Source organism: Podarcis liolepis, assembly GCF_965112155.1.
Source record: "Podarcis liolepis genome assembly, chromosome: 1".
In the NCBI taxonomy this organism is placed as follows: domain Eukaryota; kingdom Metazoa; phylum Chordata; class Lepidosauria; order Squamata; family Lacertidae; genus Podarcis; species Podarcis liolepis.
The window spans coordinates 81,283,763-81,305,899 of record NC_139554.1 but is presented as its reverse complement, the minus strand read 5'-3'; the positions used below and the strand labels follow the sequence as shown (position 1 = coordinate 81,305,899).

General features: G+C 44.3%; 1 protein-coding gene across 2 annotated transcripts; it reads left to right on the top strand.

Annotated features, from left to right (window-relative positions):
- The first annotated feature begins 301 nt into the window (after positions 1–301).
- LOC310711251 (membrane-spanning 4-domains subfamily A member 15-like) lies at positions 302–20,540 on the top strand. 2 transcript variants are annotated; one of them, XM_083512967.1, is made up of 6 exons: positions 302–664; positions 4,743–4,862; positions 14,152–14,208; positions 16,205–16,336; positions 17,918–18,028; positions 18,555–20,540. In XM_083512967.1, the coding sequence occupies exons 1-6, from the start codon at positions 575–577 to the stop codon at positions 18,675–18,677; spliced, it is 633 nt and encodes a 210-aa protein (XP_083369093.1). In that variant the 5' UTR covers positions 302–574; the 3' UTR covers positions 18,678–20,540. The 2 variants fall into 2 exon arrangements, with proteins under 2 accessions (XP_083369093.1, XP_083369092.1); XM_083512966.1 differs by having other exon boundaries at positions 17,915–18,028.
- Positions 20,541–22,137: the final 1,597 nt, after the last annotated feature.

The following is a 22,137-nucleotide window of genomic DNA, read 5'->3' as shown; positions in this document are numbered from 1 at the left end:
GATTTTGCATTGCCATGGAGAAGATCCAAGAATCTTTTCCTTTGGTGCAGGAGGGTCTTCTGACCAATTCCTTGGTACCTCATGTTCCCAGTTTTCCATCTCTGTTTTTGCAGCAAACTCCTGTCACAGGGATTTTCATCAGTGTCGCCTCTCCAGACTAAGCATGTATTTCCCCTGGAATTTGGTAGTATCATGCAAAACACCCACCCACCCACCCCTGGTATTGCCTTTGTGCTTGCTGAGGAAGCAGTTCTGGCAGAAGCAGGATTTACCTATGAGGAGCAGCAGCAGCAGCAGCAGCAGCAGCAGCAGCAGGAAGAGGGAATGAATCCCCCACCACCACCCCATTCTGCCTTTTCTGCAGCATATCCGACTGTGTGTGACATCACCACTGACAGAAGCCAATAAGACCACTCTTTCTCCTTTCCCTCGAAGAGAGAGAGAGTGCTGGAGCTGAGCGCAGCCAGGCCAAGTGAGCTGCCATCCATGCTCAGCCTGCGTGGGGCTGATGCAGCTGAGTGTTCAGTTGCTAGGGACCGAGTAGTCTTGGGAGCAAACGCGCCAGCTAGTTCCCATGCAGGGAATGGGGACCTTCCGGCTGGGGAGAAGGACTGTGATGTACACAGTGGAAAGCATTCCCAAAGGGAAGAATCGAGTGCTGGGGGTGAGTGACAGAACGGTGGGGGAGGCACTTTGGGGAGGGAGGTGAGCTGGGATATTGAGGGAGGAGGATGGAGAGGACTGGGGTGGATTCCCCTGAAATGGTAGCCGATCTCCTAACTTAGGGGGCAGTGGTATTCTAGATCTCTCCTGTTTCTGAATTAAGCATGTGTGAGAGAAAGAGAGAGAAGCAGGACGGGGGATGGTGGAGAAACATCAGGACGGCTAATCATTATGGTCCCTTAAATTAACCTGGGAATTTATTATGCCTCTCAGATGAAAGGGAATAGCTTCTTGAGAGCAGCTCGTCAGGACGTGGTTTTGTGTATGTGTGTGTATTCATATGCTAAATAATCCCAAGGAGCTGTAACTAAATCTGAAGCCAGAAAGGAGAGTGGGAAAAGATCCCGCTGGTCGCTACCTCTAAAATGCCCGGTGCCCTGGTGTGTGCTACGGGGTTGCAGACTTCAGCATCAATGTTAGGCGAGGGGACAGATGAGCATTCGTGCTTCGGTACATGAAGGAAGTGAGCAGCATCGCTCTAGCAACACAGCACAAAAGGCAGAATTAGGCAGTGGAACATGATCAAATCCTAGCACCACTATTTGCGAGAGAGAATTGCTGTGTCCATCACTGTTAGCTACAACAACTAAATGGAGCCTTCATGTTCAAAGGCAGTATACCCCGTAATGCCTGGTGTTGGGGACGGACAAGGGAGGGCCATTGCTTTTATGCCCTGCTTCTGAGTTTTCAAGACACAATGGGCTGACTGCAATTGGAAACAGAATACTGGACTAGATCGACCATGGGTGGGGAACCTGTGGTCCTACAGATCTTGCTAGACAACAGCTCCTTTCATCCCTGACCATTGGCAGCTGGAGTCCATCAACATCGAGGAAGTGGAGGCACAGGTGTCTATCCTTGCATCAGTCTGATGGGGGAAATTGGACTGTTTACAAACCTGACCTGGGGCCCTGAACACTAATTCCAGATATGGTGTGTGTGTGTAGGTGTGAATACTTTGCACATGCCCAGAGGCCTTCTCCTCACTATTAATCCACATACTCCTGCCAGAGCTCAGAACTAGCTTTTAAAATGGGTTCCATGGCTGAGTCTTGGTGAGTGGTGACTCAAAACAAGCCTTGGCACTGATCCTAGAGGCAGAGTGAGTTTTTCAGCCTTGCCTTGTTCTGAATGTTAAGGGCAGAGTCAGAACACTCTTGCAATGGTTTGCAGATAATAAGGAGCAGCAGTACACCCGCCCCCCAGCAGCCTTCTCCCCTCTTTCCTTTCCTGCCTCTTTACAGACTGATGGAAGATAGCAAAACATAGGGCAACGCTTTGGGGAAAGAGAAGGCTTTAGGGCCACATTACTGAGTGGACCTGCTCAGTACAATGACTTTATAAAGCCCAGATTCCATGCCACTCTCTTTATGCATGTGAAAAGGTTTCTTATTCTGCAGTTGTAAGAAGACAAAATGCATGGGGCTGCCTTTAAGACAATAGCTTAAGCACACGGCCATATCCGTTGGAATCTGCATAGAAAGTAACTGCTGTGTCTACTACACACTCACGTGTATTGGTCCTGCACAGGTTCAGAATAAATGAGAGTCCAGCACATTTACAAAGGGAATCTCATGGCTGATTCGATACATTAGTGCTACAGTGAATTATGAAAGCATGGAAACAGACTTTTCCCTACCTTCTAAAAATAGGTATGCCGCTGTGCTGGGATTTCCCAGACCAGCAACACCGACTCCCTTTATGAACACAGCCCAGCTCCCAACCAGAGCGTGTGGGCTTGTGAGGCAACAGATATGCTAGAAGAGTGCTTTGGGTCACCACAAAAATAGCCTCTTGTCAGAGGAACTGATGTCAGCACACTGCTGTGCTAGGCTGCACCATGCTGAAAAGAACCACATTTACAGTGCAATCCTACACATGCCTACTAAGAAGTAAGTCCCACTGCATTCAATGGGGCTTATTCCTAGGAAAGTGGGCACGCGATTACAGCCCTACTCTTCCTGCCCATCTGTTGGCACAAATGCAATTCATACGGTGTGCCTTGTTCTCTCTTACCGAGCCGCACAATCTGCACAATTGCATGGAAGCACAAATGCACTGAGATGAAGATTATGTTCAGATAAAAATGAGAGGCACACAATTCCCCCCCAGCTGACAGACGGACAGACAGACATTAAAAAAGGAAGAAAGGTGGCTAGTAAATATCAGGTTATTTGTAAAGCAAATTCAGAAACCTTGGTCAGGGGTTGTCCCAGTCAATTCTACTGTGTGTGGAGCAGATGCAAGTGGTAATCTCCTGTGGATGGCAAATTCTACTTGGTTTTGAGCCAGTGAAACTGATGCTCTACCAGGTGGGACCTGATTCACCAGCAGTGAAGATGTGGCCCAGCCTGTGATTTCACAGACACCTGCCATTTTCACCAGATGAATCAGTATAGTTCAACAGTGTCCTTTAACTTTGAAAAAGTGATTTAGCGACCCTGAAGGTGTCAGACTTGTCACCTAGTGGCGCCTTTGCTTATGCTCACAGAGTTGTTGTTTCTTACTTGTTACTGTGAGGATATCTAGCAGAAGAAATATTGTCTCTCCACCCCTACAAACACTATTCTCATGTGCACCATTCCCAAAGGTAGCCAAAGTAGTTCTCTCCATATGTTGTGGACTATGATTCCTATCATCCCTGATCATTGGCCACAGCTGGCTAGGGCTGATGGCAATTGTAATCCATCGACATCTAGAGGGAACCACTTTGACTAACTCAGCCCCAACGTGTAATGTTGTCAATTACCTTCTGACGGCTGCTACCTTCTTTTCCTCCTTGCACCTGTCTAAGTTTCCCTGGCCCTCTTCCTCCAGCTGCTTGTCAGCCAATGCCAGGACAGAAGAATGGCCCTAAAACAGACTAGATCTCAGAAGGCAGGCAGACACAAGCTTGGTGGTCCTTAAGAATCATTTTTGCTTCTTCTGCCTTTAAACGGGCTCCAAATTGAAGCATCTTCCACATATTATGAGCCCTGATCAGTGTCTACCCAGCTGACCAAAATGCAAGAGGCTTATGTTACAATATTGCTGCGGTTTCTTTGGCTGTAACATGGTGGCAGTTTATTCTTGCCCAAATTGTTAATATTTGTACAACCAACAGCAATTTGAGTTGAAAACTGGATTTAACCGAGTCCTTTTACACATGCCTCACAAAATCCAGAGCAGTGGCAAACCAGATAAACATGGTCCCCTGTGTACAGGCCAGGGCAGAAGAACACATTTCAGTTGATATTCTCCACTGCCTTGTTTACATTAGCCTTGTGTAATTTATGACCCAGCTAAACACAGCCCATCAGTCATAAATTTCAGCCACCTCCCATTTTTGCTGTGCCAGGCAGGTAGTAAAACCAGGATGTTTGCAGATAGATAGATAGATGTGGCCCTCTCATAAATGGCTGGTGACCTGAATCCAGCTTATTTGAATACATTCTGCATACATCCTCTGTTATCTCCCATAATCTGGCTGATTCTGAGTTAACCAAAAGACCAGGATTCATTGCCTGCTGGGAGTCCAAGGAACAATCCAAACAATCATCCAACAGGATTTGCTGTGGTCACGAACCCCCTCCTCCAAATCTCACTTTCTCTTACTTGCTCATAGGTGCACCTGGATCAGCTCAGCCTGGCTTGGAGTAGATTTTAGTGGGATGTCCTCCTCCTCTGCCAACATCTGAACAATACGGAAGTGTTAATTAGAGCAGATTTTGTAAATGTCAGCTTCCATTTAGTTACCAGATGACATTAACTATACTGTTGAAGAGTCGGGAAGTGCTTAGAACATAAAGATCTCCTGATACACAAAGTCAAGTGAAATAGATGAAAATTGTGAAGCACTTTCTCAGCAGAATGATGCCCTAGAACGTAAGGAAGAGTGATCTTACCATTAAAAAGATCAACTCAGAAGATTCTCTGGCGTCAGTCCTTCGAAGTTGGTGTAATCATTAAGGGGTGTGTGTGTGTGAATGTTAATTTAGTCCATCAAGTGCCGAGTATTATTCCCCTGATTGTTCCCACAGACCATCCAGATCATGACTGGCTTCATACACATTAGCTTTGGGATCATTCTCAGCACCTTGACCAGTGTATATACCTCATACTTTGTGTCTGGAGAGATCCCCTTCTTGGGAGGAGCATCCGTGAGTATCACACATGGGACTGGACAAGCCCCCCTGGGAAGATGGGGAGTGAGGTGGAAGAGCGAGGAAGGAAAGAGTGGAAAGAGAGTTGGCATGCCAAGTGTGAGAAACAGATAGTAGCATCCTGGAAGGGGCATCAGCTGTTGAAGGAAAAGTTTGCAGAGCCATCAGAAAACTCCCGGACTAGAGTGATTTGCAGCGCAATCCTAGTCTTGTCTACTCGGAAGTAAATTCCATTGAGTTCAGTGGAGCTTACTCCCAGGTAAGTGGGTGTAGGATTACAGCCCTAATGGAGATTTCAGGCAATGCTGCGGAGTGAAGCCATCAGATACTCTCTTGGTTTATAATGACAACAGAGGTGATGTTTTTCATCTTTCAAAAGTGTGTAATCCATTTTGAAACTCATTAAGTGTTTTGCCTAAAAATGTCCTTTATGTTCAAAAGATATGTTATAAATTTGGACTTCCTTGCCTCCCTCCCTCTCACCCACCCTCTTCAGTTTTGTTTTGAAGTGTTCAGAATTCTTTTCTTTTCGTTATAATGTATTGTTAGCATAGTGCAACTAAAAATGAAAACATTTTTATTTTGAGGAGATGCCAATTTACATTTTAAAAATCAAAAATGAAAATCAAACCATTTCAGATGCTCTCTTTCTCATTCTAGAGAGCAAAGCCATAAATGATTGTATATGTAAAGTTTGTGTTGTGCTGAAATCCTTGGACTAAATTCCTGGGGATAAATTTAGTATTTTACTTCTGGGAAATTTTATGTTAGAGAAATCTGACACTGTCTAGAATGTGTGTGGTCCCCCCCCCCACAAAATCTGTGCAAAACTTAAGCAAACATGTCAAAAACTCCAAAGACACAATGCCCTTTATGCTGAAAAGTCTGTTTTACATCTTGTCACCCAAAGATGTCTTATTTGGGTCTCTCCATGCAGAATTACAGAGAAATGCATGAACCCTCAGGTGCAAACTACCCGCTATATGAACATGGGTTTAATTAATTTCTGACTAAAATGAAATGAAAAGCACTCTTGGAAGGCTTAAATTTCAAGTTGGGAAGTGGCAGGGGGAAACGGATGCTAAGCAGTGTGTGTGTGTACAAAATCACCTGCCCTCACAGGTTTCCAGCAAGGCTATTATTAGGCAAAGAGAAGAAGCTGCTTCAGGTGGTGGAAGGGTTCAAGGTAGTGCCTTCTGCACCTGCCCTGCTGCCTCCACTACAGGTGAAGAAGTGGTGCTGGACTCAGCGCTGATTTCCAGCAAGATCTTGCGAGATTTTGGCAAGATCTTGAGAGGTCTTGCTGGAACCTACTGTTGCCGCTGCTGCTTCACACTGCCACTGCACAACCTAGGTAAGAGATGCTTGGGCAGGGGCAGTGGGGCACAGGCAGGGTGGCCTTCCCCATTTCTTCTCAAACAGCGAAACAGGATGTGCTACCCTTGGTTTCCAGACATCAAAATGGGATTTTTCTTCCCTAGGGGAATAGGGAGAAAGCAGCTTTGGAAGGAGCAATGTTGCATTGCAACAGAAAATTAGCCAGCAAGGGAAGAGTGAAGCATAACACCACCTTTGCTACTCCCCTCAAAATCACAGCCTCCTGAGGCAACTTTTCATACAAACAAACAAACAAACAAACAAACAAACAAACAAACAAACAAACACTGAGCAGGGCTTCTTTACACACTGTTGTATAATGTGTGGAGTTTTCCTGAGTCATACAGTGGTACCTCAGGTTACAAACGCTTCGGGTTACAGATGCTTCAGGTTACAGACTCTGCTAACCCGGAAGTAGTACCTCAGGTTAAGAACTTTACCTCATGATGAGAACAGAAATCGCGCGGCAGCGGCAGTGGGAGGCCCCATTAGCTAAAGTGGTGCTTCAGGTTAAGAACAGTTTCAGGTTAAGAAGGGACCTCCGGAACAAATTAAGTTCTTAACCAGAGGTACCACTGTAATTTGAAATTATGAACATTGAACTACTCAAAAGAAGATATGCAGCAGTTCTATCAAATGTTATACAGTATAAGCTACTGTGAGTGGCAGCCTTCGAGAGATGGACACCCTGCCCTCGTTCCTTATGTCCCAGTCCGAAAGATTGGAAATTACAAGCACCTTCTGTAAAAGGTTCAGGGGTTCAGGTCTGAGAGCCACATTGGTCTTATTTGGGGTTTGGCCTTATCTGAGGGTATTTTTTTTAGGATATTGTTACATGCCACCTCAATCTCCAAGTGGTGTGAGATTTCAGGGGTTGGGGCCTGGAACATAGAATCAATCACCAGATGACAGGCAGGTATAATTTCCACTGCAGCTGTCTAAATTACCATTTAACAGCCCTGATTGTTGTACCAAAGGGTGGCTACATTATCTTCAATAATGTAGCGACTGTCCACACTAAGTGACGTCAACGTCAACTCATAGTCCTCTGTTCCAACAACATGGAACATGTAAAAGGGCTTTGGGAATGTAAGACTGCAGAACGGTATAGCCTATTAAACTCAGTTGTTGCAGTTCATGCTGAAAAAACAACAGTAATTTCAGATTTTCAGTAACTGAAATAAAGTGAAAACACACAGTCATATAAAACGTTTCCAAGTCTCACAACTAGTTCTTTTTTTTACAGAAAGGATAGAATGTGCCTTCAACCCTAAGTTTTTTTTATATAAAAAAATCTCTTTCTGTCTATGGCAGAATCAAGCATCTGGTTATCTTATGACAAAATGTCACCTCCAGAGCTTTGTAAAAGATTAGCAAGTATTTCACATACATAAACCTTGAAAAACCAAACCAAAGTGAGATGGTTGTTGTGGTATGGTTGGAATTGTGATAACATAAAAAATCCCAGTGAATGTCTGTACATTTGCCACCTATTTTCCAACCAAAATAACTTCAGTATTAGATAGTGAATTCATTCTTTTTGAAGGAGTGACCCTAAGACTTGGGAGGCATTAAAAAGTACGGTAATCTTTGTCTCTGGATAATGGAAGTATTTTTAAAAAGTCAATTGACAGGCTAAAAGTTCATTAGACCTGTGCAGGCCTTCCAGCTAGCATTAAGGAGCCCATCCACAGCTATGGTAAGCCTACAGCAAGAGGTTCTCACCTTTTCTGCTCTCAGGGCTCATATTACTGAGCCCCAACAGTCACAAAATGGTGGCAAATGGAGGAAGAGTTTGGCACAATCAGCTGGCAATTACTGACATCATTTCCTACTAATATCTAATCCATCTTTGGAGATTCCTAAATTCTTTGCTCCAGCATTTTCCTAATGGCAAGGGTTCCGTACCTAAGCTTTCCTCAAGTACAGACCTTTGCTCTGGAGCTATTTGTGACAGCCTCTCTGATCCATTAAGAAGGCCTTTTCTTTTATATTTTTCTCTCCCCATCCCCACATACCTCTCAGTGGTTTTGTTTTTTTAAAAAAAACCCAAAACATCTTCTGTAATTTCTTCTCCCATTCTCCTTTCGCACTAGTACCATATCCCCCAGTTTCCAGTTTCTGTCACCCATTCTCCCTGGTCCTTTTACAGCCACTTCTCATTCCCAGAACAGTTTCTCTCACCTATGTATTCCCTTTTTATTCCCGGTTTCTCTCCTCTGACCCTTTCACCTTGGTGGAGGGAGACCTTCTCCCCCCACCGCCTTCTCTGACTCCTGGCCACCTTTACTCAGCATGCAAGCAGTTGCTAATGGGTCCAACTAAAAGGCTATTGCTAGGAGGGATGGAGCAGGCAAGTGAGGAGGCTGTTTACGAATCACTGGCTTAGAGGAGACAGAGTCCAGTGAGCTAGACAAGAGCTTTCCTGTCTCTCTCCAACAAGACCAGAGCAGCAACTGCAGACTTCATCCAGCCACAACTAAATCCAATGCCACCTAGTGCCAAAACTGTCCAGATGGGATCTTACTGGATTCTCTGTTTACCTAATCTTGTTGGGTTGAAGGGCGCCGTTCACTGGCTGGGCAGAGCTGCCATCTTCAGAGTGGCATGGCAGAACATCAGCAGTTAGATTGGAACACCCTTCTGCTTAAAAATAAACAACAAGAAAAAAACGCTTCGCGGGTATAAAGACTTTGATGCTGTGGAAGGCAGAGCCAGCCCCAAACTTTTCCCTTTCTGAGACAGAACACAAGATGGCGTCTCCACCCATTCTATGTACTGATGCTGATTAGATTGGCAATTGAACCTTACTTCAATGCTGTCGATGCAATAGCATCCTGCAGTGCACCTGAGGGCAGCAGGCTACTTCAGGGGGTATATTGACAGGCCTGTGGCAAATTTAGCTCTGATCACCAACAGTGAACAATGGCTGAGGGGCTCAGGGGTTCTACTGCCTGAGGCGATGACTCCACCCTGCCTGATAGTAGAGCCGGCCCCTCAGGAAGGTGTTTGCAGTAGTGCTCTATCAATAACGTGAATGAATCCTAGCCAGGACTTGGAAAGTTCATTTTAAAAAGGATTGCACCCCTCCCAAAAGGAATCAAGTACATACAGTTCAAGTTGAGATTCCTGCATTTCAGGGGGTTGGAATAGATGACCCTTGAGGTCTCTTGCAACTCCATAGTGCTATGATTTTATGATCCCTTCCATTCATATTTTGTTCACGTCATCCTTGGCATTTCCCCCCAGCCTTCAGAGTTTTACAAGCTGCTCTGCTAAAATGTAAAACATACTCAGAAAGTCTAAGAAAGCACGCACTGTGTAATGTCAGCAATTGCTTTACTTATTACCCCTAACAATTGTGTTTTTTAAGCTTAAATAGCAGCATCGCTTTTCAAATAGGTGAAAATGGTCAATGCATTGGCCATGAACAAACAGAGTTAGGGGTGATGAAACCCTATAAGAATTGAAATTTCATCAAATTAGAAATTGCCCAGAGTTCCACAGCAAAAGGAACTTAATTCGTGTTCACAGCTTCTTTCAGATGTAATTCAGAGATTTTTTAAAATTCAGTGAATTACTTATTCTGAATTAGTTCATTCCTTCCAAGCACTGATTCTAGCCTGCTTTCTGGCCCTGTCTATTCCCACTTAAACATCATAATAGGTGTTTTAAAAGACAAGAGTTCTCTGTGGCTTTTCAACACCTTCTCTTGCTGCATGAGAGAAGGAGCGTTGAAGAAGGACAGCGCAGGATTAGCTAGTGCCAGTTTTAACCTGCATGCAGACAGCAAGCACATACTTTAATCAGGATCCACGTTGGGTTACCATCTGTACAAGCTGATATGCAGTATGGCTTCTCTGTGGTGGTTGTTACGATGTCACCATGCAGCCGCCCCAGAAAAGTGCCACCATGTGGCCCTGCCTCTTTGTGGATCTTCCTCCTCTCTGCCAGCTTGCCACCCTCTAATGGAAGAGGAATGACAGCAAGAATTCTTACTTAACCATTTGCTTATTGTGCAGCCTTAAGCATACTTGTTAAGAAGTCCCATTGGACTTAATTCATTTAAAAAAATGGTTTAGGATCAGGGATAGCAAATGCATTTTGAGACTCTCCTGCTGTTTCCTTAACATGCATAAATTCTATGCTTCAAATCATTTGACAAAGTTTGGGGAAATTCAATCAATATTTTGAATATTCAGTATTCAAATATAGAGAGAATTTTGCTCTTCTGATATATTTACCACTTTCAGGGCCTAATCAGATGTTAATAGGACACAAAGCTGCCGCCAGCTTACATGACTCGCCCTGCCCTGCCATATGCATGTCACCAGTAATGTCAAATAAACATGTCAGATAAACATGTGAAATGACATCATGCTGTCAAGCATTTATTTCCCCATCCTCTGTAACTGCCAGTTAACTGGAGTGGGAAAATACTAATCACAGTGACATCATCAAGGAGATGAAGGGGGCAGATATTGGTCTGCCACAATGCATTCCCTGTGATGTTTAGTTAAGCTCTTATTATCCCAGTCAAAAAGCAACTCCTTTTTATTTCCAGGGGTGTGGCAGCAGCATTTTATCCCCCCCCCCCCCCAGTTCATTTCTGGTTCATTTTTATCTTGTATTGCTTCAGTACAAATTTCCCATATAGGGATGGAAGGATCTGTCAATTTTGGTTCTCTCAGTTTCTCATTTTTCTAATTTTGAACTCATTTGTCTGCTTTTTGCAGTAATAATTTTTAAAATCCTCTTGAAAATTTACCAGTGTTTTAGTGCCAATTTCTCCCATTAAACACATTTTTATATGCAGTTTTGAATAATGTACACATTTTTGTCAAGCAATTCCCCCCCCCCACTCCGATATAATGCATTTTTGTATGTTCTTTTTCAAGAATACCTCCATTCTTATCCCTAATGTATGTGTTCTTGGAAGCATTTTTGGGGTGGAGAACTGCATTGTAAAATTCTGATGTGTGGATTTTGAAGGATAGCGTATGAATTTGATACGTTCAGCTTTAAATGCCTACTGAATCAAATTTCTCCCTCCCTCCCTATGCTCCTGTACACATGTGCCTCCTCCTCCTCCTCCTGGATTTGTGAGCCTAAGCTGTTGTTCCTTATTAATGGCAGACTGCACAAGATTGCACTCCTGCAATTTCAAGGAAGAATTGGGAAGGAACCAGTTTGAGGAGCAGATGGGTTGCTAAGGTGTCTCTGGCGGAAGTTGCATGGATGCAGTGGACACAAACTTTGCAGTACAGTGGTACCTCGGGTTACATACACTTCAGGTTACATATGCTTCAGGTTACATACACTTCAGGTTACAGACTCTGCTAACCCAGAAATAGTACCTCAGGTTAAGAACTTTGCTTCAGGATGAGAACAGAAATCGTGCTCCAGTGGCACAGCAGCAGCGGGAGGCCCCATTAGCTAAAGTGGTGCTTCAGGTTAAGAACAGTTTCAGGTTAAGAACGGACCTCCAGAACAAATTAAGTACTTAACCAGAGGTACCACTGTACAAGGAAACTAAAAATACACCAGCAACTAGGATCAGGGTAGGGGTGGGCAGAGGGCTATGGAAAGGGATGAAATTGCATGAGAATTCTGGCCAGATGATAAGTCTTTGCTTCTGTATTGAAACCCACATGTTTACACTTTTTTGTGTTAAAAAAATAAAAAAGTGTGGAGTGCTAAACAAATGCAGTTCATGAAATGTGATCTGAAAATGCCGCATCAAGTTACCTTCTATAGCAGATCATATAGAAAATAGTGGGTGCATCCTGACCTTACTTTAGGGCAAGTGCATGGGGAAATGAGGTTAGGGTGGGGTGCACTGCCAACGTTCACTCCTACTGTTAACCTGTGACTGTCTTTTCTGAGAAGTTTCATCAACATCTCGTTTTTCACGTTGCAATCTGTTCACACACATCTTCCATTCTCCATCCACTTCATACAACTTACTTGCCCTGGGTGGTCTTATTCTATCGCTCAATTTTCCTTTGCTGTTTATTGGTGTCCTTCTGTGTTGTCTTTTACCTTTTTGTGTGTGAGGCTTAAAGTGATCCTTGCTTTAAATTGTGATGGGATGCGAATAGGAAACCTAAGGCAGAATGCACACTTATATTGTAAAAGCCTCGATTCTGCTTTCTAACAGAGCCATCTCCAAATCTGAAGGGGTCCTTGGCAGAGGGCTTTTTGGTGCCCCTCCTCCTCTTACAGGGTGCCCCTGGCTTCTGGCTTACCTGCTGGTGGCAATGGGCAGCTTCAAGCCCCCACGATAAATTGCCTGCCATTCCCCTGATATCATGTTACTCTGGGGCATTGTGGAGAATTAAAATGCTAGGCTTTTGCATTGCCGGCCTATGCACTGGCACCCTAGGAGCAGTCTGAAAGTGCTGGCATAGCCTGATTAAAATTGGCCATGGTTGAGCAATGGAGAGGTTCAAAGATTATTTAAGCCTCACGTACGAAATCACCCTTAAGTTGTTTCTGCAAAACCACTTCCCCAAGATGCATTTGTTCCTCACGCCTGCCCTGATTAGGGCTCCGACAAACATTCACCTTGAAATTAACACAGCCAGACAAAGGACTGCTAAGGATACTTGTCTCACTAAGTAATCAGATTGTTTTGATACTTTCTGCCCTCACAGTCCTCAGCCGCTGCCACTTTGTCTGAGGTGATCAATGGGTTCTCTTGCTTTCAAGCTTCCTTGACATCATCGCATAAGAGTCGCACCCCTTCTCTGTGTAACCATTGACAAAATAAAATGGTTCACCATTGGAATAAGCGGCAGTGTGGGGGAAAGAGGCTAAAGAAGACTGTGAGGGCAACGGATGAAAAGGGAAATGGCTCAGAGAAGTTCAGCATTGAGACAATAGCCCTCTTCGAATATTCTGTATGTGAGTTAGGTAAACTCACGATGGGTGTGCATAGGGCACTAATTCCACACCCCTGATGCTGTTCGCATCACCTTCCATGAGTTGTAAGCTGAATGTACAAAGTGAGGGGCCTCCTGTGCTCATGGAGTCTTCCTGTGTGTGAAATAGAATCCTAACAGAGCCAAAAAGCAGGCTCTTCAGTTCAGACGTTTACCACCACCACCATCCGACTTGCAGAAGGCTAGGCAACAGGGGTGGGGGTAGTATGCTTGTACCCTCAGCTCCCCCTTTTTGTGGTCACTTAACTCAAATATAAGCCACTTGAAGAGGGCTAATGTCAGATATGTTCACAAGTGTTGAAAACTGCAAAAATAGGAGGCTTCTTTTTTCTCTTTCTTTTTATTTGACTTGACTTTGTTTTATTTTTGACACTCACAAAACCAAACGTTTCATCTCAGCTCTAAAATCAACAGCATCAAATGCACTACACTCTTTCCGTGGCTCTGAAGCAGAGAATCCATAGCATGGCTCCGCATCACCCCAGTCACTTGAGCTATCACTTGATCAACCATCACTCTGGGGGGTGGCTCTGCCTAGGCTCAGAGGTGTCAGGCCTCATTCATCTTGCGCCTCCAACTTCCTTTTGGAGGTATGAGGTGCCTGCCAAGAGTACAGAAATAGTCTTAGTTTTGAGGCCCAGAATGGAACATTGAAGTAGACGATGGGGATGTTAAGTGAGTTGTAAGAAGATCAGCTGTCCCAGACAGTAGAGATCGTTTACTTGTGGGAAATCTGACCTGGCCAGATGATGGGGCAGCCTTGCTACATGTGGTTAAGAGGCTATAATAGGCTTTCTCCCTTGAACAAACCATCCTTAAAAATAAAGAAAAAGCCAGCAAGGATGGTACCAATCTTCCTCTTCATTTCTATCACAGCCTTCTAAGGTGGGTCCAGTGAGTGTGGGAAGGGTAACTGCCTTTAACATGACTATCAATTACACACTTGTTTCCTTCCTCCCAAACAGTTCATTGTCTCCGGATGCCTCACAATTGGTGCTGAGAAGAGCCCTACAGAGTGTGCAGTGAGTTGAAGTCAGCCGTTCTTTTAACTGTAGTCTAACTCTGCTCACCTCAGATGAACAGCTAAGGTTTGGCAGGTTTCTGGGATCAACTGAGCAACAGTGTGTTGTGGCGTAGCGGTTAAGAGCATTGGACTAGAACTGAGGAGACTCTGGTTCAAATCCTTACTCAGCCATGAAGCTCAGGAGGAGAATTTGTGCCAATCACTATTTCTCAGCCTCACTTACTTCATAGGGTTGCTGTGAGGACAGGTTGTGGGAGGGGCGGGGGAGAGAACCATATGTGCTACTTGAGCTTCCTGGAGGAAAGATGGAATATAAATGCAATGAAAAAATAGTGGAGACTTTGTAACAATAATCTGAAGTGAAAGTAGATTCTGAGGTTAAAGAAAGTCCCATTCAGAGCCTAATTTCAGCCCTGATCAGATTGCATCAGGGAAGTGGAACTTGTTGCCCTCCAGATACTGTTGAACTACAACTCCCATCGTGCCTGGCTATTAGCAAGGTTGGCTGGTGCTGATGGGATATAGAGTCCAAAAGCATATTGGGGGCCATAGGTTTGCTACACCTGGCTTTCATGAAATATATGTGGTCCTATTGCAGGGGAATTCTCCGCTTTATATATAGGGTTTTTGCACAGCATTGAAAGGCTCAGTACAATACAGAGGGACATTTACCCAAGTCTGAGGGTAGATGATGCAGCCGCCTTGCTGAAGCTTGGTTTTATAATGGGGAGTAGGGCTAGCAAGAGCTATGCAATATGTGCAAAGGATACTGTGGTAGATATTTATGAAACGGCAGGACAGGGCAGGAATGGGGCTATTTCTTGTGGCATTATTGCGCTCCTTTTTGGGTTGCCATATATTCCATATGGACTAGCCACAAATTGGACAGAGTGAGAGGCTTGTACCACTTAGAGGAGGAGGGTGTGGAGGATAATCTGCCCTCCTGTGGCCCAGTATTTAGTCATCTTCCTTACAGCTTCTCCATATCATGTTTCCTACAAGAGTAAGAAGCACTGTTCTGCTTTCTGGCATGTCCTTCCAAGGCCCTTTCAGTCTATCCCTGTGAATTATTGTAAATACAAAGCTTTAGGTAAGGAGTGGAAAATTGGAAATGGCCCGCCAGCTGCTGTTGGACTACAGCTCCCATTATCCATCACCACTGGCCATGTTGGCTGGGTCTGATGGGAACTGGAGTCCAGTAACAGCTGGAGGGCTGCTGGTTCCCTTAGATCTACTAGATTAGGGCTGCAGTCCTATATCCACTTATATAAGAGTAAGTCCCATTCTTTACCTCCAAGTAAATATGCATAGGATTGCACTTTAAATTCAATATCACAGGACTCACCCTCACTGAATTCAACTGAGCTTATATCTGAGTAAGCATGCAGAGGGTGATGGGGCTGCATCTGAAGTTGTTCTTAGTCTTATGGGAAGAACTTTGAAGAATGCCTTTGTAGTGAAGTTTTGAATCTCCGGGAACCCAGATGAAGCTGCTGCGGAGAGGGTGAGAGTTTCAAGCAGAGGAAAGTTGATATATTCTTCTTGGGTGATCCAGAGCTGGAGGCAGACAATAGCACACAACAGAGGCATTGCTGCTGACGGCGTTCATATACCCCTATTGTCTCTCTTCAGGGATGCACGGAGGGTGAGGAGTGTTTCAGAAAACCTATTTGAGTAGAGATCACAGCAAGACAATAAAGAGTGTACATCACAGGCAGTGATGTCTCTATCATGCCGCCTTCAGCTCCCTCCAAAGCTGCCATTTGTGTCTTTCAGCCTAAGCAGCTTCCGTGGCTGCCAGATCCACTCTCTGGGTGCTTCACATCATGAGTCTCACTTGACATCATGAGACTCACTTGACACTGGAATTGAGAGACTGGAGTTCCTAAGCAAAGACTATAGAAGAGGATGGCAGCTCCTGCACTTTGCTACCACTTTAAATAGCAGAATACCTCCTCGCAAATAGCCTGCATTCAGTGTTTTATGTTTTTCAGGTAAAAGGCTCCCAAGCCATGAATATCATCAGTGCCATCTTTGCATTACTTGGAATATTGACTTTTATAGTAGACCTGAGCAAAAATGGGCCATTTCATTATGATGATAACCATCACTATTCTCTGGTTATGGTAAGTTTCCCTACCTCAGCAACAACATAACTTTTTGAGATTAAAGAGGGGAGGGGAGTTAGAGGGGTTAGTACATGCATATTTTAATATAAATGGACTAGCATTTACAATGTGCTTAAGGTGCCTCCAAATACTGTCAAGAATACAGAGTCAGCATGCCAGCTGCATGGGGACTGTCAGGATCCCAAATGGTAGGTGAGGGTCAAGATGTGGGTAGCGCAGTCTCAAAGAGCAACCATTGCACAGCCCACGCATCCATACTCTCAGGAGCCACATTATTGTCGTGGTGCTTGCCCCACTTCTGTGCTGGCATTGCAATGTGAAATTCACTATGGGAAAAGCTTCCCACATGTTCCCTCACCCAGCTCTCTCTAACATAAATCTCATTCCGCCGCCTTCCCCCTGCTAGCCTTTACCGCTGTTAGGTAGTGCATCAGCACAATGAACCATGGTAAATGCTAGCAACCAGGATTCCATCTGAGCTGGCCCTGCCATTAGTCAAAGTGAGGCAGCCGCCTCAGGCAGCAGATACTGATGGGTTTGGAATGGTGGTGAGCTGCTTGAGATGTTTGTGCAACACAACCTTCTCTTCACCCCTTGAATTTGCTTGCTAGTCACAGGTGTGATGAAGGGCATTGTCCCATTGCCAGTGCTGAAGTAAGATTCGACTGCCAGGTGAGTGGGCTTAAGGGATGTGGGAGGGCACCATCTTGTCCTTCACCTCAGGCAACAAAATGTCTTGGTCTGGCAACCTAAAATCCGATCTTAAAACCTGATCTGATATTCGACTGCCAGGTGAGTGGGCTTAAGGGATGTGGGAGGGCACCATCTTGTCCTTCACCTCAGGCAGCAAAATGTCTTGGTCTGGCAACCTAAAATCTGATCTTAAAACCTGATCTTAAGTAGCATTTGCTACCCAGCTTCAGATCTTGATTCCAGGTCCTGGTTAAGAGGGTGACGGTTATTGTGGTGCTATTTATTAGTCATGAATCTTGAAAGTCTCCAGCTGAGACTGGAGTCAGACTGTGCAGGGAACATCTCTCTCTCCCCATCCCCCTTCCATCTCACATTCTCTCTCTGTCTCTCTCTGTCCGTCTCCCTTACACAGAGAGAGAGAGCCAAAAAGCTTTAAAGAGCTGGCATGAAAGTACAGCGGTGGGTGTTTTCTCAAGCTAAATCATTCAGACCAAGGACACAGGCAACCTGATAATAATCCTATGCATGTTTACTCAGAAGTAAGTCCTACTGTGTTCAATAAGGGTTACTCCTAGGCAAGTATGCAGAGGATTACAGCCAGAGTCTCATTTCCTATTAGCAGCTAGACGCCCATGCCACAGCCAGATCAAAGCAGATTTATACCCTAACTTGAATTCCTTCCTTTACATTTTATTACCTGCAAAAAAACAAGCGTTCACTGACATTTGGTCGACAGCTTCAAATACCGTAATTTCTTCCTGCATTCACACAGAATAGAGGGGGGAAAGGTACAAATCTAGGCAGGTTCACGGGAGAAGATAAATGGATAAAGTTCAGTTTGGTGATCAGCTTTGTAACATTGTGTTTGTTTCCTATTTGGAGAAGACAGGCAACAGGATTGCCATTGTATTGCTGACATTCACCATTGTGGAATTTTGCATCGCATCTGCCACTGCATATTTTTGGTGCCGGGCAACCCGTTCTGATTCCAATGAGGTAAGTGCATAATTCTCACCAGAACTGCAATTGCATCTCTGTTTGGGGACCAGAGTGTCTCAGTTGCACTTCAGTCAGCTGCATAGGTAAATGCTTACGCCAGACATTAGGGTGAGGAAGATGACCCAATTAGGTTGGGCAGATAGTGGGGGAATTGGTTCACGTTTTAATGCAAAGCTCCTTAATTTGCACTTTCTGAAATAATATCCTTCAAAATCCACATCTCCAAATTTTGTGATGCAGTTCTCAAACCAAGTAATGAGCACTAAAACTGCATGTATTAGGGGAAAGCATGCTTACAAATGCATATGTTCTACAAAAAGTGTCTACAAACTGATGCAGAAATGTGGGAAACTGAATTTAAGAATGGAAAAAATGAGAAACTGATGAAAATTGAAATTAATAGTTTCATCTGTCCCTGGGGTATATATTTTAGCTGATAGGAATATAGCTTTGGTTGGATAGGGATAAGAAATGTGATAATACCAGCTAATGAAATCAAGTTTAAATTTCTTCTGTTTTCTAGGCCATATTGATTGAACCGAACACCATCAGGACAGATACTGAGGCCGCATCTGTAGAATCATCAGTAACCCATCCGCCAAATTCCAATGATGTAAGTTACGATTTAAAAGTAGAGACTGTGTAGAAGACTCAAGAGGAGGAATCTGTATGGAGAAATCACACCAGCTGCACCTATTTTGAGGCGTCAACGCTGGCCCTTTCCTGCATGACAGAGTTCCGTCAATTACTGCCAGTATTCCAGCTGCCAGGCCAGTGAGGCCAAAGGGACCATCTCTCTTCTTTCTCCAGTACAGTCTCAGCTTTAGACTGTGGCTAAGAAGCATGTGGCTTGATATGCTCTGCCTTGGACTAGGAGGTAACATTTGGACTCCTCTTTTTTGCATAGGCCGTTTATGGAGCTCACCATGAGTTTGGCACATGGATTATTAACATGTTAAAGTGTGTTTGAAGACGGTGTAGTATTGGGGGGTGGTCACAGGACAGCTGGAGACCCAGAGAAGAACGCGGAAGGGAAGCATGTAGGAGCACGGGCAAGTCATTAATGCGTTTTTTCTGCCTCTGGCTGGCTACATTGGTGACCCTGGTGCAAAATGTAAGAGAAAACAGTATGTGGTGTTGATTTGGATGGCTCACTGCTCAGGGCTGCAGCTGGTTCTTAAAGACTCTCTTCCAAAGTTGAGCCTCCTGAGAAGTAGCCAGCATATGGGACTGACTTGGCCCCAATCTCTACATTTGTCCCCCTCTGCACCTCCAAAGCATGGGTGCATTGTAGAAAGCAGCTCATGGAAATCAATTTGGAAAGCTGATTGGTCATAGGAAGTTTCATCAACAATGCTGAGTTTTATTGAGTGCTGCATACTACTGCATTTATTTCGGTTAAGTGTACATACATATCCATTAAGAATATCCATAGAACAACTCCTGGGAAATTTTCCCCTAGTTTGTTCCCTAAGGGGATACTTCACACTCTCTTTGTATAGCTTGCAGGTATGATGAGCTTAAAGCAGACATTCCGGATTATTGGCTCCTCCCCTAGCATTAGTCATTCTGGAGCTGGAAACTGCCATCTAATACCTGGAGGTAAGATATGATGTCTGTTGTTAGCGGACATCAGAAAACTTTTGGCAACATTCCGCACAGATTGATTTTCAAGGTAGACCTCTAGCATTTCCTCACACTCTTCAAGGTCAGCCATGGCACTTGAGGCAGGCCCAGGAACAAGAGGCGCAAGTGGGACTAATCTCTGCTCCTACATTGGTAACTTGGAGGGGGGTGAGCCCTGTTGGTTTAAAATAAATTAACTTTTTGACCCAAGAGGATCTGCAGCAAGTAGGGAGGCATTTAGGTGGCAGCCCTGAACCTTGTTAGATGTGCTTAGAGTCCCACTGAACTGACTGCAGCATCAGTGTGCCTAATGGAATGAAGGACTGCAACACAGTCAAACATGAAATCCTCCGGCTTGGGCGCTATTGAAATGAATGGGAGCTGCACGAGAAGATGTGCAGTGCTCTTGAGCGGCATCCATTCATTTCAAGAAAGCTTGAGAAAGAGAGATTCCCGGTCGATCGTGCTCTTGGTTTCCAAGAGTGCTGGGCTGGGTGGTTGCTGGTTTTGTTCAGGGTGGGGCGGGTTATTGACTGCATACTGTGTAAGTAGCAAGTAGTGTTTTTTGATATTTTGTATTGTTGTTATAAGGAACTGGGAATGGCTAGGTCGGAATCCATTCCGCTGGCTTCTGAGCATCTTGGTTAATGTTTCTTCAGAGCATGTTTTCATGGGGAATTTCTACTATTTAATGCCTGTCTGTGAAACAGGGATACCTAATACTGAGTGGCCTCACCGAGGTCTGAATCTTGTAGCTGTTTATATGGTCCTAGACAATTTTAGGTTTTAGAGTCTGCAGCTGATTCACTCTTTCTAGGTCTGATCTTGCTTTTCATGGGTATGATTTTTTAAAATGAAAATAAATTATGTACCTGAAACAACATGCACCTGTCTTTTGACTTTTTGTTGTTGTCCCTAACAGGAGATTCATCCTCCTACAGATGCTTGCTCTTATTCCACCCAGAGCAAAATGGTGAACTAACTCACCATCCTGTTGCTCTCTTCATTGCAGCCTGATAGCTGTCTCACAGAAGGAGTTCCAATGAATTGGGGGACAGGGGGCGGGCACGAGATAGTCATCATCTATTTCTGTGAATGCTCAAAGTGGATTAATATTCAAAGATGAAGAGCACCATACTTACAAGACACCTATTAGAATGTAATATAACAAAACACTCAGGGTAATAGTAATAAAACACTCAAATATGCCTCCAGCGTCTAACTTCTTGTCTATGCCCCCCCAAACCCAGGTCTCAGTATCTGAACATTGCATTTTAAAATTCCATGTTCAGACTTAACCCATGCATTTATTCTGCACCTGCCCACAGTGATGCTGAGCGCTTATCCTACTTTTCCACTGTGTAGATAATATCAATGACTGGTTTTAAAGTGGACGAGTATGAACTGTGGTGTAAAGTAGATGAATCCTGAAAGTATTGATTTGACGTAAAACCTTGCCTGAAGCAGCTAGTCAGAGGAGAGTAAAAGGTTGTAAAAAATGCATTGAAAGAGCTTAATCTGAGGTAATAGTAGGTTAGCTGCTTAATACGGCAACAGAGTTTTAGCTGGTCTTACTGTGCACTGCATCGACTTTGTCTCCTGTCTATAACGAAACAAGGCTGATTTTTTAAAAAAAACATCTCACAGCAAGTGTGTGTGTGTGTATGAGAGAGAGTGAAAGAGAGAGAGAGAGAGATCTACTGAACCAATAAGCTAAAGCAATAGGAAACTGCCATTGTACAATTCAGCAGAATAAGCCCACACAGAACTTGCATGAGGCAAGCAGCAAGGCAGTTTCTGAGGCAACATTACATAACAACCTGATGTAGGGCAACACAGCATATGAAATGCAGCATGGATGAGATTCTCTTCGTAATTCCCCTCCCAGTTTTACAGTTTTCTGGACCCTGAGAGAGCACAATGCTTTAGCAATCTGTCTGTGACATGGAATGGAGTGGTATATTTTGCAAACCAGGTGAGGATGGCCGAATATAATATCTAACCTGACCAAAAGGTTTGAGAGGAAATGAAGTACCTTCAGCCTGAGTGAACCACTTTTCAGGAAAAGGGTAACCAGAACTTGTTGGAGATGGACCTTAATATTGTTACATGCACTCTGATCTCCAAGTGGTGAGAGATTTCACAGATGCCAGGGCACACTTTGGTTTTGGTTTGCTTGGAATGAGGGTGACTGGAGATGGTGGCATCTCTGGGATACTGTTAACTTGCAACTTACGCAGTTTTAACTAGCACAATTTCAGCCTTCCTACTGAGTTCTAGGAACTCTCTCTCAAGCTTTGGAGGCCTCCTCAAGATCTCACAAAGGCCACTGGAGCCTGCACAAGAGTTTCCCAGAGCCCAGTAAGCAAGGCAGAGAGCTTAAAGTGCTTTTATGTACCAGGAAAACGCTTTCGTTCTCCTCCCCACCTTTTTGTCCTGCATTTTGTCCCCCTTGCTTCAGTGCAGCATTGACCCTCCCC

What these genes read in the sequence shown, in the direction of transcription:
- LOC310711251 (XM_083512966.1), top strand. Translation starts at nt 575, where the DNA reads ATGCAGGGAATGGGGACCTTCCGGCTGGGGAGAAGGACTGTGATGTAC. An exon ending in AGAGCCCTACAGAGTGTGCA is followed by an intron (nt 14,209 to 16,204) that starts GTGAGTTGAAGT and finishes TATGTTTTTCAG; the next exon opens with GTAAAAGGCTCCCAAGCCAT. An exon ending in CCCGTTCTGATTCCAATGAG is followed by an intron (nt 18,029 to 18,554) that starts GTAAGTGCATAA and finishes TCTGTTTTCTAG; the next exon opens with GCCATATTGATTGAACCGAA.